Raw genomic sequence first — 16,743 nt, forward strand, 5'->3', positions numbered from 1 at the left:
ATAAAATTTACTCCTGTTACTCTCTTTTGAGTTAGCAAAATAGCAGAAACCCAGCACCACTTGCCATTCCTCATTGGTAACAGGACTACTCTTAGTTAACTTTTGGTGCAATTCTTCGTTTTCTTTCACCACTTCCTGGACTCGCATCCTGAACATCTTCATTTCCTCCTGAAATAAAGCAGAGGTAAACTGTTAACACACGCATACACACGTGGCACCACTTATTTCTTAGTTCTCATGCTGCTGCTGCGGCTCAAGTCAAAGGTCAGCAGCTTTCTAGCCAAGTCTCACAAAAATAGCAGGTCCCAGGGCCAGGTGCCTGAGCTCCAGAAGCCCCCGTCCCGTGTCCCCGTCTGCGCCACTGAGAAACCAGGAGTCAACCATGATGCTGAGTACCAGGGACAGAGAGCCTCGGGTCTGAAATGTTCAATTCCTGATTTGATGACATTTGTCTACAAGTGCCAAATACTTGAAAAGATAAAGGCAGGTCAAAAAAAAACCAGAGATGCCTATGAACACTGCAATCTGTCCTTTGTTTAAAGACTTTGGAGGATAAATTGGAACTTTTCAGATAAAAGAACTTTTCGTCCTAATTAAAGCCCGCTTGGGGATGAAGGGGTCGGAGTGGGCAGGGCTTGGAGTCTCCTGATCCTGCCCCACTATGACGATGACAAGGCCTCCCCTACCTGAAGCTGTCAGGACAGCTGGCCTGAGGACTGTGTCGGGATCTGCTTTTGCCTCCTGACACTGCACGGCACTCCTGCTGGGCCTCCTCCCCCACTGCTTTCTTAGGCAGCCCTCCAGGGGCTTCAGTGCCGTGATGTGGCCTTGAGCGAGAACCTTAGCTGCCAGTGTTTATTCTCAGATGCTTCTACACATTCTTCTCCCAGCTATTAGACATTCACGCTTATACCCGTTTAGCAACATTTAGTGCCATGGGGCTGCTCTTTCACCTTTCTGCCCAGACACACCCCCCAGTGGCTGAGAACTCTTTCACAGAACAGGGCTCAAACTAAAGCCTGCAGGCCAGCTGCTTGCTTTGTAAATAAAGTTTTATTGGAACACAGCCATGCCCATTCACTCGCCCGTTGTCTATCGCAGCTTTCACGCTACTATAACAGAGCTGAGGAACTGTACACAGAGGCCGCAAGGCCTGCAAGGCCTAAAATATTTACTAAATGGCCATTTACAAAAATTGTTTGCTGACCCCTGGTTTAGAAGGAATACCAAGTTAATTTCGTTAATTATTTTGCTTGATAGTTAATCAATTAATCTAAGATTAATCTGCTCTCTTATAAAGTTAAGTGTCCAACAGGAAATCTAGAAAAAAAGGTACAAAACTGTATTATGTGGACCACGGACATGGACAGTATAACAAGGGTAGGCTGCGTGACTTTGCAGACCCTTCCAGTCAGATAGCCCAGGAAACCCAAACTTTTCTCTTTGGATCCTTCCAATTCTAGAGATCTCTTTGGTCACTTATAAAAACAGCACAGAAAGGATGGGCATATCTACAACACCCAAGTAGCCTTGTCCCCGCTGTGTAATGAGAATGAGCTCTGCTGCCTGTGAACAGAGGTAAAGATGGCAGGACCTACAGAACCCGGTGTCCTCACCACTACCCCCAGAACTGGGCCTCCCTGTGGTTGGCTCTTCGGAGAATTAAAAACACTTAGGTCTGCCTAGAACAGAGCTGGCCTACCTACCACCTTCCCATGTCTGCCTGATTGTCTCTTCCACAGTAGAGTTTGCAGCTGCAGAGCACCAGGAAAAGAGCATCCCTTACTGCTGTCTTGTCCATACCCCAAGAGCCCAACCTGCATGGTCCTGCCTGCTGGGAAATCTGGGCTTCTGATGCAGCAGCATCTCATCCCTCTACACCTCTTCCATCCATCCGGGTGCACCCTCTTGCTCCAATGATCCCTCCCTCCCTGCCTCCTTTCTTTCCGTCCTGCCCACCTATACCACTACACTCCTTCATTCTTTCCTTCCTCCCTCCCTCCCCCCATTTCCTCTTTCCCTCCCTCCAACATCTGAGTACATAGTACACATTGGGCATACCTATCTTTAAAATGTTTCTTTCAAGTTTGAAACGGTCTTATTTTTTTATAAACCTTGTCCTGAGACGTCTGCCAGCCTACCTGAAGGGTGGCATTGAGCTCATCCTTCTCTTTCATTCGGTCTTCATACGCCAGTAACAAGGGTGACAGGTACTTTACATCCAACTGAACATAATGAAATAATGAAATAATAAAGACAGAGGTCTTATGTCTGAACACAATCAGCACATTCTTTAAAAGGTAAGAAAATTTACTTAATTTGGAATGGTTTTCAATAGCTATTCAACTATAGCCCGGAAAATATGGGCCTGAAATTAAGTAACTTTCACTTACCAACCAGGGTGGTGCTGGGCCCTCTGATGGGAGGCCATTGATATTTAAAATCTAAGAACAAAACACATAGGAAAGGCAAATTAAACAATGCTTCCTCTGAAAGTTCAAGCCTTATTATTTTTTTAATTAAATTTTTAATTTTGATTCCAGTATAGTTAACATACAATGTTATATTAGTTTCAGCCGTGCAATATAGTGATTCAACAATAGTTCTATACATGACTCAGTGATCATCATAAGTGTGCTCTTTAATCCCTTCACCTGTTTCCCCCATCCCTCACCCTCCTGGGAACCACTAGTTTGTACTCTATAGTTAAGAGTCTGGTTTTTTTGGTTTCTCTCTTTCTTCCCTTTGCTTGTTTTGTTTCTTAAATTCCACATATGTGTGAAATCATACAGTATTCGTCTTTCTCTGACTTATTTTGCTTAGCATTATACCCTCTAGATTGATCCATGATATTACAAATAAGCCTTAGATATTCCTATTCTAGACTGGGCATCAGCAATCCATACATGTATATGCATTCAGAGGTGTGTGTGTGTGTGTGTGTGTGTGTGTGTATAAAATCAATTTTTTTTTCTGAAATGTTTGAGAGTGATTTGCAGATATAATGGTCCCTTTCCTCAAAATATTTCAGTGTATATTTCCTAAAAACATTCATTTACCCAACCACAGTAATATAAAAATCAGGAAATCAACACTGATGCAATACTATATTTTAATCTAGACTATGTTCAAATGCTGCCTATTTTCCCACTAATGTTCTTTTCTGATCAAGGATCCAATCCAGGATTATATGTTGCATTTAGTTGTCAAGCCTTTTCAGTCTTCTTAAATCTGGAACATATCTAGTAATTGTTTATTGAATGTTGAACTCTTACGGTGTTACATGTGGAGGGTCTGGATTTGGTTGTCTTCCTTTAAAGAGTGTGGGTTTTTTTTTTTTTCCTCTTTTTTTTTTTTTTGTAGCTCTTAAGTCACTCATGGATCAATCTGATGTTTTTGAGGCCCATTTTTTACCTGGTCAGGGTGGGTATTTACTAAGAGGCTAGTTTAGCCAGCTACTGAGGCAAGGTCCCTCTGGGTTCTTCACGCAATGCTGCACTATTCAACAAACTACTCCTTTGTAGTCAGCCCAGTCTCCCAGTGTTAATTATTTGGCTCACAGCTCCCTGAACTTGTTTTCTGCCTGGCCTCAAAGAGTTTCACCCTTCTCTTTTGTTGAATACAAATCTGCTTCAGTAGGGGTGCCTGGGTGGCTCAGTCAGTTAAGCATCTGCCTTCAGCTCAGGTCATGATATCAAGGTCCTGGGATTGATACCTGCATCGGGCTCCCTGCTCAACGAGGAGTCTGCTTCTCCCTCTCCTGCTGCCCCTCTTCACCCTTGTGCTTGCTCTGCCTCTCTCTCTCTCTCAAATAAATACATAAAATCTTGTATGTATTCTGTAGAATTTTCTAGTTATGATAGTAAAAGGGCAAACCTGGTAATAGTCATTCCATCAGGCTCAGAAGCAATTGTCCTAATGGAATAATTCTTTATTCAGAAAAAACTTTCTAGCACATTCACCTTAATATCCATATCATCACTCATTCATTCAGCAAATAGTTAGAACTCTCTAAGTCATTATGGATATCACAACACAATGGTCTTCCAGGATTTTATGGTCTAACAAAGATATGTCTTCTCTTGCAAATGAACATAATACACTACACACAAATATAGTACAGGGTGGAATGTTCTAGCTGCCTTAAGAGTGGTACAAACAAAAGCCTGTGATGATTTAAGAGAGAGAGAGATCATATCCAGCTGGAGTGATCAGGGAAGATTGTCATGGAAAATGGGGCATCTGCACAGGGTGGAAAGGTGTGGGAGGGCAGTGATCTGCCCATCTGTATCCTTTTTAAAGAGAACTGCCCATAGCCCTGCAGAGGGCCCTGGCCTAGGAAGCCTGTTTTGGATCATGTGACCCTAAGAACTATAATTTTTTTGCTGTCATTAAAAAAAAAAAATTATGCTGTATGAAAGGAGTCAGTCACAAAAGACCACATGTTGTATGATTTTGTTTATATGAAATGTTCCACAAAGCCAAATCCACAGAGACAGGAAGTAGATTAGTGGCTGCAAGAACCAGTGCAGGTGGTGGGGGAAATGGGGGTAACTGTTAACAGGGGGGAAATTTCTTGTTGTGATGAACTTGTTTGACAACTGACTGCAGTGACGGTTGCATGATTCTGTGAAGACAGTAAAAATCACTGAACTTCACACTTTAAATGGTGAATTGAACGATACGTGAATTATATCTCAAAAAATTTTAAACGTAGGGCACCTGGGTGGCTCAATTGGTTAAGTGCCTTAGGCTCGGGTCATGATCCCAGGGTCCAGAGATCAAGACCCATGTGGGGCTCCCTGTTCAGTGGGGAGTCTGCTTTTCCATCTGCCTCCACCCCTTCCCCTGCTTGTGCACTCTCTCTCTCTGAAGTTAATAAAAATCTTTAAAATAAATAAATAAACATTTAAACTTAAGTCCTACTTTAAAATGAGAAGCTCAGGAAGCTGCCCTGAATTCCCACGAGCCATGTGAGAACAGGTGTACTCCTGGTCTCCCACCTTGATCCCAGCAGGGGCCAGTCAGCTGTGTATCCTGACATGTATCACCTCCCTGCCCCTGCCCCTGCCCCTCCCTCACATGCACTACTCTCTAAGGACAAGAACCTGACCTTCTGGCTCCTCTTGTTATGCCTCACAGCATCTAACACAGTGCTTTGCTTGGTGAGTTTATCGAACTGAATCCTGCAACCCCTCTTCTAAAGTAAAAACTAGTCTGCTTTCTTCTCTCTTTATATATGCCTACATTGTGAAAGCATTCCCACCACCAAGCTAATTACACGCCCATCACCTCACATATTTGCCTTTAAAAAAAAAGAGAGAGAGAGAGAGAGAACATTTAAGTTCTACTCTCTTAGCAAATTGCAATTATATGACAGAAGATAATCAACTATAATCATCACGTTATACATTAATCCCCAGATCTTGCTCATGACTGAAAGTTTGTGCCTCTCCCTATTTCCTCCACCCCCCAGCCCATGGCAACCACGACCCTACTGTTTCTGTATGTTTGACTTTTTTTTTTTTTAAGGATTTTATTTATTTATTCATGAGAGACATACAGAGAGAGAGGCAGAGACAGGGAGCCTGAAGTAGGACTTGATCTCAGGACCCCAGGATCACGCCCTGAGCCTAAGGCAGACGCTCAACCATTAAGCCACTCAGGTGTCCCTGACTTACTTTTTTTTAAGATTCCACAAATAAATGATACTATGCAGTATTTGTCTGACTTTGGCTTGTTTCACTTAGCAGAATGCCCTCCATGTTCACCTACATTGTTGCAGATGACAGAAATACCTTCTGTGTGTACGTACACCACGTTACATATACATCAATCACATTTTTGTATATATACATTTTCTTGATCCATTTATCTGCTGACAGACTTGGGGGCAGTTTCCATACCTTGGCTGTGGTAGGTAATGCTTCAGTGAACATACAAGTACAGACGTATCTTCAAGATACTCATCTTGTTTCCCTTTGGACATCTACCCAAAGTGGAATTGCTCGATACGTGGTAGTTCTGTTTCTAATTTCTTGAGGAACCTCCACACTGTTTTCCACTGTTTCCAGTGGCTGCACCCACTGATATTCCCGACAGTTCATGAGGGGTCCTTTTCTCCACATCCTCCCTAACACTTGCTATCTCTTCTCTTTTTAATAACAGACATGCTAATAGGTATGAGGTGATAGCTAATTATGATTTTAATATGCATTTCCCTGCTGATGAGTGAGGTTGAGCACCTGTTGGTCATCTGTATGTCTTCTTTGGAAAAGTGGCTATTTAGGTCCTTTGCCAAGTTTTAAATTGAGTTATTTTTGTACTGTTGAGTAGTATGCGTGCCTTGTTATTTTTTGGATACTAATCCCCTACTGGACATGTGCTTTGCAAATATTTTCCCCCATTCCATAGGCTGTCTTCATTTTGCTGATGGCTCCCATTGCTGAGAAATTTAATGTAGCCCCATTGGTTAGTTTGCTTTCAGTGCTTGTCGCTTTTGGTGTCAAATCCAAAATATCACCGCCAAGATTGATGTCAAGGAGTTTTATGATTTAGGGTCTTACACTCAAGTCCTTAATTCATAGCGAGTTGAGATTTTTGGGTGCAGTGTAACATAGGGATCCAGTTTCATTCTTTTGCATGTGGACATCCAGTTTTTCCAACATTATTTATTGAAAAGACTGTCTTTTCCTCATAGTGTATCCTTGGCTCCTTTGTCAAAAATAAATGGAGCATATACGCATGGGTTTATTTCTGGGCCCTCAATTCTTTCCCATTGGTTTATATGTTTGTTTTTATGCCAATACCACACTGTTTTGATTGCTGTGGCTTTGTAATAGCTTGAAATCAGAGGTGTGAGGTCTCCAACTTTGTTCTTCTTTCTCAAAATTGCTTTGGTTGTTCGAAGTCTTTTGTGATTCCTTACAAATTCTAGGATTTTTTTTTTTTTAATCTATTTCTGTGAAAAATGCCACTGGAATTTGGAAGGGCATTGCACTGAATCTATAGATTATTTTGAGTAGTATGGACATTTTAACTATATTAATTCTTCTGATCTATGAACACAGAAAATCTTTCTACTTATTTAGGTCTTCTTCAATTTCTTTCACCAGTGTTTTATCTTCTTGGGTGTACAGATCTTTTACCCCCCTTTGTAAGTAAATTTTTTCAGATACTTACTTACTTATTTATTTATTTATTTGTTTATTTATTTATTTATTTATTTATTTATGAGAGAGAGAAAGAGACAGAGAGCATGAGCCAGAGAGAGAGAGCACAAGCAGAGGGAGGTGGAGGGGTAGAAGGAAAAGCAGACACCTTGCTGAGCAGGGAGCCTGATGTGGGGCTCAATCCCAGAAATCTGGGATCATGACCTGAGCTGAAATCAAGGCACCCCTCCTGCTTTATAATTTTTTTCCAAAGTATTTTATTCTTTTTGATGCTATTATAAGTGGGATTTTTTTCTTAATTCTTCTTTAAAAATTTTTTTTTTTTTAAGATTTTATTTATTTATTCATGAGAGACACAGGGAGAAAGAGAGGCAGAGACACAGGCAGAGGGAGAAGCATGCTCCATGCAGGGAGCACAATGTGGGACTCGATCCCGGGACTCCAGGATCATGCCCTGAGCTGAAGGCAGACGCTTAACCACTGAGCCACCCAGGCATCCCTTAATTCTTCTTTCCAGTAGTTTGTTGTTAGCATCTAGAAACACAACTGACTTTTGTACATAGATCTTTGTATCCTGCAAATTTATTGGATTCATTTATTATTTCTCTTATGTGTTTTCTTATTATTAGTTTGCCTCTTTGTTTTAGCTTAGAGAAGTCCCTTTAAGGCCGGTTTAGTGGTGATGAACTCCTTCAGCTTATGCTTGTCCAGAAAACTCTTCCTCTATCCTTCATTTTGGAAGGATAGCTTTGTCAGGTAGAGTATTCTTGGTTGGCAGATTTTTTACTTCTGTTCTTTTTTAGCACTTCAGATATACCACACTACTCCCTTCTGGCCTGTGAAGTTTCTGCTGAAGAATCTGCTGATAGCGCTATGGGAGTTCCCTCATGTGTAAGAAGTTGTTTTTCTCTTGGTGCTTTTAAAAGTCTTTCCTTAACTTCTCTTTAATTATAATGTGTTTTGATGTGGGTGTCTTTGGGTTCCTCCTATTTGGAACTCTCCAAACTTCCTAAATCTGGATGTCTGTTTCTCTCCCTAGGTTAGGGAAGTCTCTCCTCCTTTTCGGACCCCTGTAATCTACTTGATAGTGGCTCATCAGTCTTTTTCAATTTCTTTTTGCTTATCTGAGTGGTTGAATTCCACTGCTCTGTCTTCACTTCATGGGTGCTTTCTTCCACTTACTCTAGTTTGTTGCTGAACCCCTCTGTTGAATTTTTCAGTTTGGTTATTATAGTCCCCAGCTGTATGATTTCTGTTTGGTACTTTTTAGTTTTTCAGTCTTTGTCAAAATGTTCACGTGATTCATGCTCTCTTGACGTTGGTGAGCATCTTTATGACCTATTTTGAACTCTCTATTGAGTACATTGATTATCTGTACTTCATTAAAATCAGTTTCTGATCATTTTGTTTGGAAGACAATCCTTTTTTTCTGCATTTTCCTTAACTCTCTGTGTTGGTTTCTGTGCATTAGGAAAAAAGCCTACCTCTCCCAATTTTGACACTGGTCTCATATAAGAGATGAGCCTCATCAATCAGCCCAGCCTGAGCTCCTGTTTGCCTCCCAAACATCTATGACTGTCCAGGCCACTGTCTTCATTCTTAGTGGCTCCCAGTAGTTGAGGGTGTACTGAGGCTCATTACTTTCCCAAATGTAAAGACCGTTTTCAGCACTTAGATGCAAGCTGATTGGAAATCAGACCTCTGGCAGCAGCTGGGGAAGTATGCATTCAAACTCCTTCTAGGGAAAAAGTAGGACACGGGTGTTTTTGCCTGCTTCCTCTGTGCTGAACATGGGGGAGCACAGAGGGGTGCTCCCATGTCTGTTTCTTTGTTTGCTAGTCCTGTGGGAATCATGAACTCAAGTCCCATTGGCCACAAGAGCTAGGTGATTTGGTGAACCTGTGAAAACTAGTTTGCATTCTTTCAAAGTTGGTACACCAACAAACAGCTGTACCCTTGAGGAATAGGGTTAAGAATGGAGCTGACATGGACTTTTACTCCTTAACTTTATATCTGTCTGTATTGTCCCCAGCTTTTTTTTTTTTTTTTTTTAATGAGGAGCCTTATTGCTTTTATCTTGAGAAATGGGAAAGGAAAGCAAGAAGGGAGGACACAGAAAGATCCCCAGGAAGACTATGCTTTGGATATACCTTTTTTATACCAAGTAATAATAGATACTTCAAATTCCTTCAAGAAAGCAATTCAACAGTAAAGGCTAAAAATATCAGAAAACTGGTATTTTAAAATTGAAAACATTACCTCCTCCTTAGACAAATGCCTGAATTTTGTCTGGTATCGACTCAGTTCTACATTCAAACGATGGACAGTCATCTTTAACCCGTCATTTTCATCCACCAGTTCTTGAGCTTGTTTTCTCAGATAAAGTAGTTCAGGTGCAGTAACTACTGAAAAAAATAAATAAATTTAATATTAAAAGAACTTATACCACATTGATCAAGATTTTATGTAAATTGCCAATTATCTAATCTTTCTTCCTGTTTGGGCTCACAGAGGCAGTGGAGGACAGACATATAGATATCAATGTATAAAAGTTACTAAGTTCTTTTAACATAGTCAACAGTGTTCTGGAAGTTTGTGCATTGTACAATTAAAGTAAAATGAAATTTTGATGGGAATGAAAAAGTCATTGTTTCAGATGATATACAATATGTGCCTTGAAAATCATATAAAATAAGTGTAAAGTTTATTAGAACTAATAACCTTCTCATAGAGTAGAAATGTCCTATTAGAAAATAGACTCCACAAAGCAGTAGCACAAATAATATAAAGTCACAGAAATAAATGTGCCTAAGACCAGAAATGCACAGTCTGTATGAAGAAAACTACAATATTTTTTTTAAGGCCATAATATTAAACTAATGTAAATAGAATAATGTATAGAGGAAACATTACTGAATATTTACATAATCTCAGAGTTAAGAAGGACTTGACCAAAGGCATAGTCATAAAAGAAAAATACCCTATATTTAGCAAAATTATTAACAAACTGAGAAACCATTACATATATGAGAAAGGTCCAAAATCCCCAACATTTAAAGAGCTCCTACAAATCAATAAGAAAAAAAAAAAAAAATCAAAGTATCTCAATGTAAAGTGGGAAAATTTATGAAAGAGAAAAAAAATGACCCACAAAGATAGGAAAAAATGTTCAAGCTCTTCAATAGTAAAATAAATACACATAAATTTAAAATGACATTTTCCTGGGATGCCTACATGGCTCAATCAGTTAAGCATTTGACTTCAGGTCAGGTGATGATCCTAGGCTCCTGGGATCAAGCTCCACATTGGGTTCCTTGCTCAGCAGGCAGGGAGCCTACTTCTCCCTGTCTCTCTGACTGATGCTCTCCCCACCCCCCATCAAAAAAAATAAATAAAATCTTAAAAACAAAACAGATAAAACAAAATAGGATTTCCTCCGTGACCTTTTTGCCTGTCAAATTAGTAAGGAAAATATAATCCTCATCACTGGTAAGTATGTGGAGAAAGAGGTATCTTTAAAAATATTTATTTATTTATTTGTTTGTTTATTTATTTATTTATTTGAGAGAGATAGAGAGAGAGCATGCATAAATGTATGAGTTGGGGTAGGGAGACGGAGCAGAGGAAGGGAGAGAATCTCGAGCAGACTCCACATGGAGCGCAGAGCCCGACTTGAGGCTTGATCTCAAAGATGCACTTTTATGTGCTGCTCACGGGGATAAAAGCCCATATGAAATATATGTAAGATACTATGCTAAGCATAAAGAACCAAAAGAAGTTTTGGAATTTCTTGAGCATAATAATGACATAGCAGATAAAATCAAATTTTAACAAGGATATTAATGAAAGAGCCTTAATTATTATAATACAGTATCAACATTAACATCAACAAATATTACAGCATAAAACACTAGCTTTCAAAAAATAAAAGGAAAAAAAAAGAAAATCAGTGAATCTTTATTTGTTCCTTTAATAAACGAACTGTGTAGTTGTTCCCACCTTCCTGAGATGATGTCTTCTCAGCCTCTTTCAACTTTTGATGTTCTTTTTCCGTTCTTTTCAGTTTTAATTGTAGTTCCTTCATTGCTCGTTTTATTATGTTAAGTTCAAGAGTAAGGGTTTGATTTGCATTGATTAGCTGCATATTTTCTTCTTTTAATTCTTCAAACTTTTCTTTGGTTATTTCTATATATCTTTGCCGTGTTCTACCAGCTATATCTGGAAAGGTAGAGGGGAAAAGTTTTTAAGTACTGACTGATATTACAGTATTATTACTGATATTACAGTATTATTAAAATTATAATTTTACACCAAAATTATAAGAGACTATCTCAAGAACCACATGAATCACTTCTTCATGTCAGGCCTTGTGCTATGTAGTCCTTCAGTCCTGCAATGAGAACGGCCTGTAGGAGGAAAGAGTGGGTGGTCTGCTGAGGCTACAGTAAGCCACAGGGAAGCGGGGAGCAGAGGGAGAGGCAGGAGCTGAGGCAGATCTTAATACTGAAAGTGGAGGATCTGTCCTGCAGGCCACCAGGAGCTAGAAAAGGCTTTTAGGCAAAGGTGTGAAAAGAAAGGGCTCTACTTCTCAGATGAGCCCCTGAGGCCAGCAGTGAAGAAAGTGAATGTAGGCAGGGAGGCAGGGAGGCCAGTCCAGAGGCCCCTAGTCAGGGCAGAGAGGAAGAGACAGATGAGAGAAGGCCTCAGAGGCTAACCCCTGACAGGCCCAGTAGCTGACTGGGTGCAGGCAGTGAGGGGGGACAAATCAAGGAGGCCTACCAACACCTGTGGTTTGGAAGACACTTAGCTCGACAAGGAACACCAATGAAGCAGAGAGGGCAAGCTCAGTTTAGGACACAGGTCATGCTTTGAAGGAGGCCTCAGCTGGAGAGACTGAGGAGCCCCCAGCATGTGGACATCAGGGAGTGGAGAAGCCAGAGGTCACAAAGGGTTTTAAGAAAGAGTTTTAGCAAGAGAGACTGGAGAACAGAGGGTGATGTTCCATGGAGAGTTATGTTCACAGGGGTCAAAGGAGGTAAGGACCACAATGGGCTGCCTGGCCTTGGCATGCCTCTGAGTGAAGGTGGAGGTGGAGGCGGAACTTCTGGGGGCAGACCAGGGTGGGAGGGCTGGTGGCTCCAGATAGTGGGCTGGCCCACACCCCCAGGCAACTGGCAAGGGCTAGCGCAAGGACTGGGGACTCCACATAGCCTCCTTGCCCCCCGATACATCATACCCAACCCTTAGGACAAGAAAGGGTTGTCTAAGAAATTAGTAACTCCACAGCTATCCTGAAAACAAGAGGGGAACTCAGAGGCATCCCAGAAAGAAAACATTTGAGAGTGAAGATGGAAGCTACAGCCTAAAATATGCCCAAAGAGGTCAGCTAGAAAAGGTGAGAGTGGTTCCTGGCATGTGCCTGGCCCTGGCAAGTGGTGGGGACACGAAGTGGTCCCCATTTGCATCCACCGGCCTCCCAGTGTCTGAGCACATCCTGTGAGGACATCCATCCACCATTCAATGTTTCAACATTTAGACCCTCCCTCTTAGGGCAGAGGTGCCCCTCTTCCCAATTTCAGTAATGAGACAGAAGCAGCAGCTTTACAGGGGGGAAAAATGTTCTTTTAGACAAGACTATTCTCGGCATTCTCTAAAATAAGCTTTTCATCATAATTAAATTCAAAAGGCAAATACCTGGGGAGGGTGGGGGCTTTTGACATAATGGTGCTTTTTCATCCTAGGGAAGAAAAAACATGAGTAATGAATTAAGAGTTTTAGCATCTGGGGCACCTGGGTGGCTCAGTTGGTTAAGCATCTGCCTTCGGCTCAGGTCATGATCCCAGGGTCCTAGGATCGAGTCCCGCATCGGGCTCCCTGCTCAGTGGAGAGTCTGCTTCTGCCTCTGCCAGAGCAGCTGGGTCATCGTATATCAAGTATTTAAATACTCTTTTTTTCTCTTCACTTTGGTTCTTGTACTTCTTAGTCTTCTTTAGCTTTAGAGACTCTAATATCCATTGTTTCTTTTAACTGAATCTTGAACGTTAAGGGTCTTGCGCTCTGGCGACTTCGCTGAGGCACTAACGGAAGTCCTGTTCAGGCTGTCTTCCTGACTCTTTGCCCGTGAGTTCAGCCACTTGTGTTTTCACATGCAGGTCCCACAAGGGGCAGGATGTCAGTTCATGTTTGAAAGCACAAGACAGGACTGCAGGTACTGAGCAGAGATGGGCGAAGCAAACTCTAACTGTTTTTTTTTTTTTTATTATTCCTTGGGATAGGCAAAATGATCCCAAACGCCACAGAGAAGCACGTTTCTAAAATGTCGAGAAAAGTATATGATCTTCCTTTCCAACCCCAAAGTTAGAGGAAAGGGAAGGCTTTGAACTTTTGTTCACTTTTCCATTACACACCAGCCTGATATTAAGTTTCTAATTTCCGCTGAAGAATTAGATAAGACTATAAATTAACTCTACTGAGAAATCTCTAATTTTTAAGTTCCTATGATATTACAGGATTAAAACTTATGTTAAAGCTATTTCCATGTTTACAAAAAAAAAAAAAAAAAGGAAAAACCTATTTCCATGTCTCTAAATTTGTTGTTGTCTATTCATTCTGCAAATTGTGTATTTGATTTCTAACCACTGGGAGGCCGGTGGATGCAAATGGGGCCCACTATGTCATATTCATTTTTGAACTATGGAAAACATGAGTTTCTCTCTCCATGTTTCAAAAGTATTTTGTTATTTTATTTTATTTTTTTAGCGAGAGCGTGTGCACATGCACACGTACACACATGCACACGTGCCTGTATTTTGGGGCAGGGGCAGAGAGAGAAAGGAGAGAATCTTAAGTAGACTCCGTGCTTAGTGCACAGCCCAATGCAGGGCTGGATCTCACGACCCTGAGATCATGACCTGAGCCAAAATCAAGAGTCAGACGCTTAATGGATTGAGCCACCCAGGCAATCCTAAAAAATATTTTTAAAACACACACACACACACACAAAAAAAAAACCACTTAATGGGAAAGGAGTCTTAAGGGAAGATCCCCCTCTACCCCCAACAAATCACACAAGTTTTTAAAAATTATGGCAGAAATTCTATTAATTTTAATAGAATTTAAATTAATTTAAATTAATTAATTCAATTGATTCTATTAATTTTCTCAATTAAACTGGGTTTAAAAAAAATGAATCTTACCTTTAAATTCAGAACAGAATGTTTATCATCTGATTAAAAAGAGAGAGAGAAAGAAGCATTTTCAAAGCTGGTAAAGACATGTGACAACTCCGAAGAGCAGGATCACAGGAACCTGCCTTCTGCCGACGACGGAACAAGGCCCGGGCGGGGACAGCCTTCCGAGGTTCCACAGCGAGCTGGTCCCGACAAGGCAGAGGGCCTGACTGCACTGCTCACCTCCTCCTGTTAAGTCCGGAGCACCTCCGTGGCCCACATGACTGCAGAACCAGGCCCGAGTCCTTGGAGTGGCCCCCATTCCCACACGGCCCTATCCCCTCTTCTCTCCACGAGTGCCACCGCCGTTCCCCAAGTGTGCCGAGAGGCTGGACTCCTCTCTCCCTGGAAGTGGCATCTGACCCGGTCAGAGTTGTTCCTTGGAGCAAACCACCTCAGCGACACAGAGGTGAACAAATCTCACCCCATTATTCACTCTCAATTACAAACACGCATCCGTGATGAAGGCGCTCCCTGAGGAGGGTCATCTTATGCCCTAGTGTGCCCTGTACCCTCTGTTGTAGTGAAAGGTTGGTTGTTGTTCGTTTCTACAATTTACAGAGCGGAAAGAACTGGATGGAAATAAATTGGAAACAAAAATGCAAAAACCAACAGAATTCAGAAAGACAAAAATGCCTAAAGATACATAAAAGACTATAAATCTACTTTGTGGTTCATTACAATTACCAAGCCTTGAACAATAATCACGAAAGAAATTATTTTTGACCAAAATATCATCTTACCCCATTATTTTAACTGAACTTCTGATCAAATGTCCTGGGGCAGTCTGCCTGTGTCTCTGCCTCTCTCTCTGTGTCTCTCATGAATAAATAAAATCTTTTAAAAAGGAAAGAAAGAAAGAAAATCACCGCCTCTGTTGTATCTTGGTCACCAACTTTGCAGAAAAAAAGAGCCAGAATTGGCATCACCCAAGTTCACTTTGGTTCTTGATGTATGTACAGCACACTGGGCTCTGCTCTGTGTATATATTCTATTTCCTGTTTTCTCATTGATCGTTTCTCCAAAACGTTTGCAGACGCCTCACCCTTATCTCTCCAGTGTGTCAGGCAAGTGGTATAAACTATTCCAATAACAGCGGAAGTCTCCTACGCTGGCCATGCCAGGTACTATTCCCCATCCTCATAGAAAAGTCACACCACACAAACAGTTTGCTGTCAAAAATTCTAGTAACACAGATAAATCAAAACTGCCCCCTAATCATCATCATCCTCTGAACCTTACCCCTCCTGAGAGATAACCATGGTTATCGATCGAGTATACTTCCTTTCAGATATATGTGAATGTATAGAAATAAAAAGTCAAATACGCAACCCCTCCTTCTTCCGCCTTCATATATAATAGACATTAGCCTGTGGGGAGGGGGAATAGCATGTACAAAGGCCCAGTGGCAGAAGGGACCACCACGCACCTGAAGAAACAGAAGAACCCTGGGAGTGGCTGGAGAATGGGCAGCAGGGGCAGGCCCAGCAGGTCTTATAGGCTGTGGGAAACCAGTGAGGAGGTCTAAGTAAAAATAAAAAGGGTGTGGGGGCCCATGGGGGGCAGACAGGGACACTACCAGACACTACTTTGTGTTTCGACGAGCTTGCTCTGGCTGCTTCCACAGCCAAACGCAGTGGGCACTCCACGTGCACCCATATACCTGCTGGGCAGGGGGCGGGGTGTGACTGCTGAGAAGAGCAAAGGGCCTACCCGGCCTTGGAGACCCCAACATTTACTGGGCCAGCGGCAGGCCCACCTCCACTGCCCCCCTGCCCTCTGCACCCCCTTGCAGGACCTGCCCCTGTGGGGTGGCGCAAGGATGCGCTCTATCAGCAGAGGGCGCCCCAGAGACACAGATGGGGAAGGCAAAGCTCCTCATCCCAGGGCCTCCTTTCAGCCCTTCCTTTTCTCCTCCCCCCTTCCCTCTTTCTAAGTGGCCAGCGGGCACCTCCCCATGAGTGGCTTCTTCTCGCACTCCCTGGAGAAGGCGGCTTTCCAGTGAGCTGAGTTCTCCACTAGCCAGAGGGCCACTGCAGCACCATCCCCAGCGCTGCCTCTGGGCCTTGGGCAGCTCTCCAGACAGGCATCTTACCCTGGGAGCGTCTTCCCCTGGGAGCGTCTTCCCCTGGGAGCTCCACGTGCACTGTAAGTGTACGGGGAGAGGCTCTTCCTTCTACCGCTGTATTCGTAGACTTCTCTCCAGCCCCTCGCAGGCAATCCTGTTAGAGTTGGTGGTTCTTTTTTTTTTTTTTTTTTTTTTTTTTTTAAATTTATTTATTTATGATAGTCACACAGAGAGAGAGAGAGAGGCAGAGACACAGGCAGAGGGAGAAGCAGGC

The 16,743-nt window shown here is 42.1% G+C and overlaps 1 protein-coding gene across 5 annotated transcripts in view; it reads right to left on the reverse strand.

Annotated features, from left to right (window-relative positions):
- The window catches only part of CEP89 (centrosomal protein 89), a 74,160-nt gene that overhangs the window by 35,308 nt on the left and 22,109 nt on the right, over nucleotides 1–16,743 (reverse strand). For 4 of the 5 annotated variants that reach the window (XM_026010175.2, XM_072749939.1, XM_072749927.1 and 1 more), the window contains 7 exons: nucleotides 14,369–14,397; nucleotides 12,867–12,909; nucleotides 11,172–11,390; nucleotides 9,432–9,577; nucleotides 2,394–2,444; nucleotides 2,142–2,225; nucleotides 65–168 (listed from right to left, as the gene is read on the reverse strand). In XM_026010175.2, coding sequence (XP_025865960.2) covers nucleotides 65–168; nucleotides 2,142–2,225; nucleotides 2,394–2,444; nucleotides 9,432–9,577; nucleotides 11,172–11,390; nucleotides 12,867–12,909; nucleotides 14,369–14,397 — 676 coding nt within the window. The remainder of the gene's footprint in view (nucleotides 1–64; nucleotides 169–2,141; nucleotides 2,226–2,393; nucleotides 2,445–9,431; nucleotides 9,578–11,171; nucleotides 11,391–12,866; nucleotides 12,910–14,368; nucleotides 14,398–16,743) is intronic. The other variant, XM_026010176.2, reaches the window with a different exon arrangement.

This window comes from Vulpes vulpes, chromosome 1 (genome assembly GCF_048418805.1).
Source record: "Vulpes vulpes isolate BD-2025 chromosome 1, VulVul3, whole genome shotgun sequence".
Taxonomy (NCBI): domain Eukaryota; kingdom Metazoa; phylum Chordata; class Mammalia; order Carnivora; family Canidae; genus Vulpes; species Vulpes vulpes.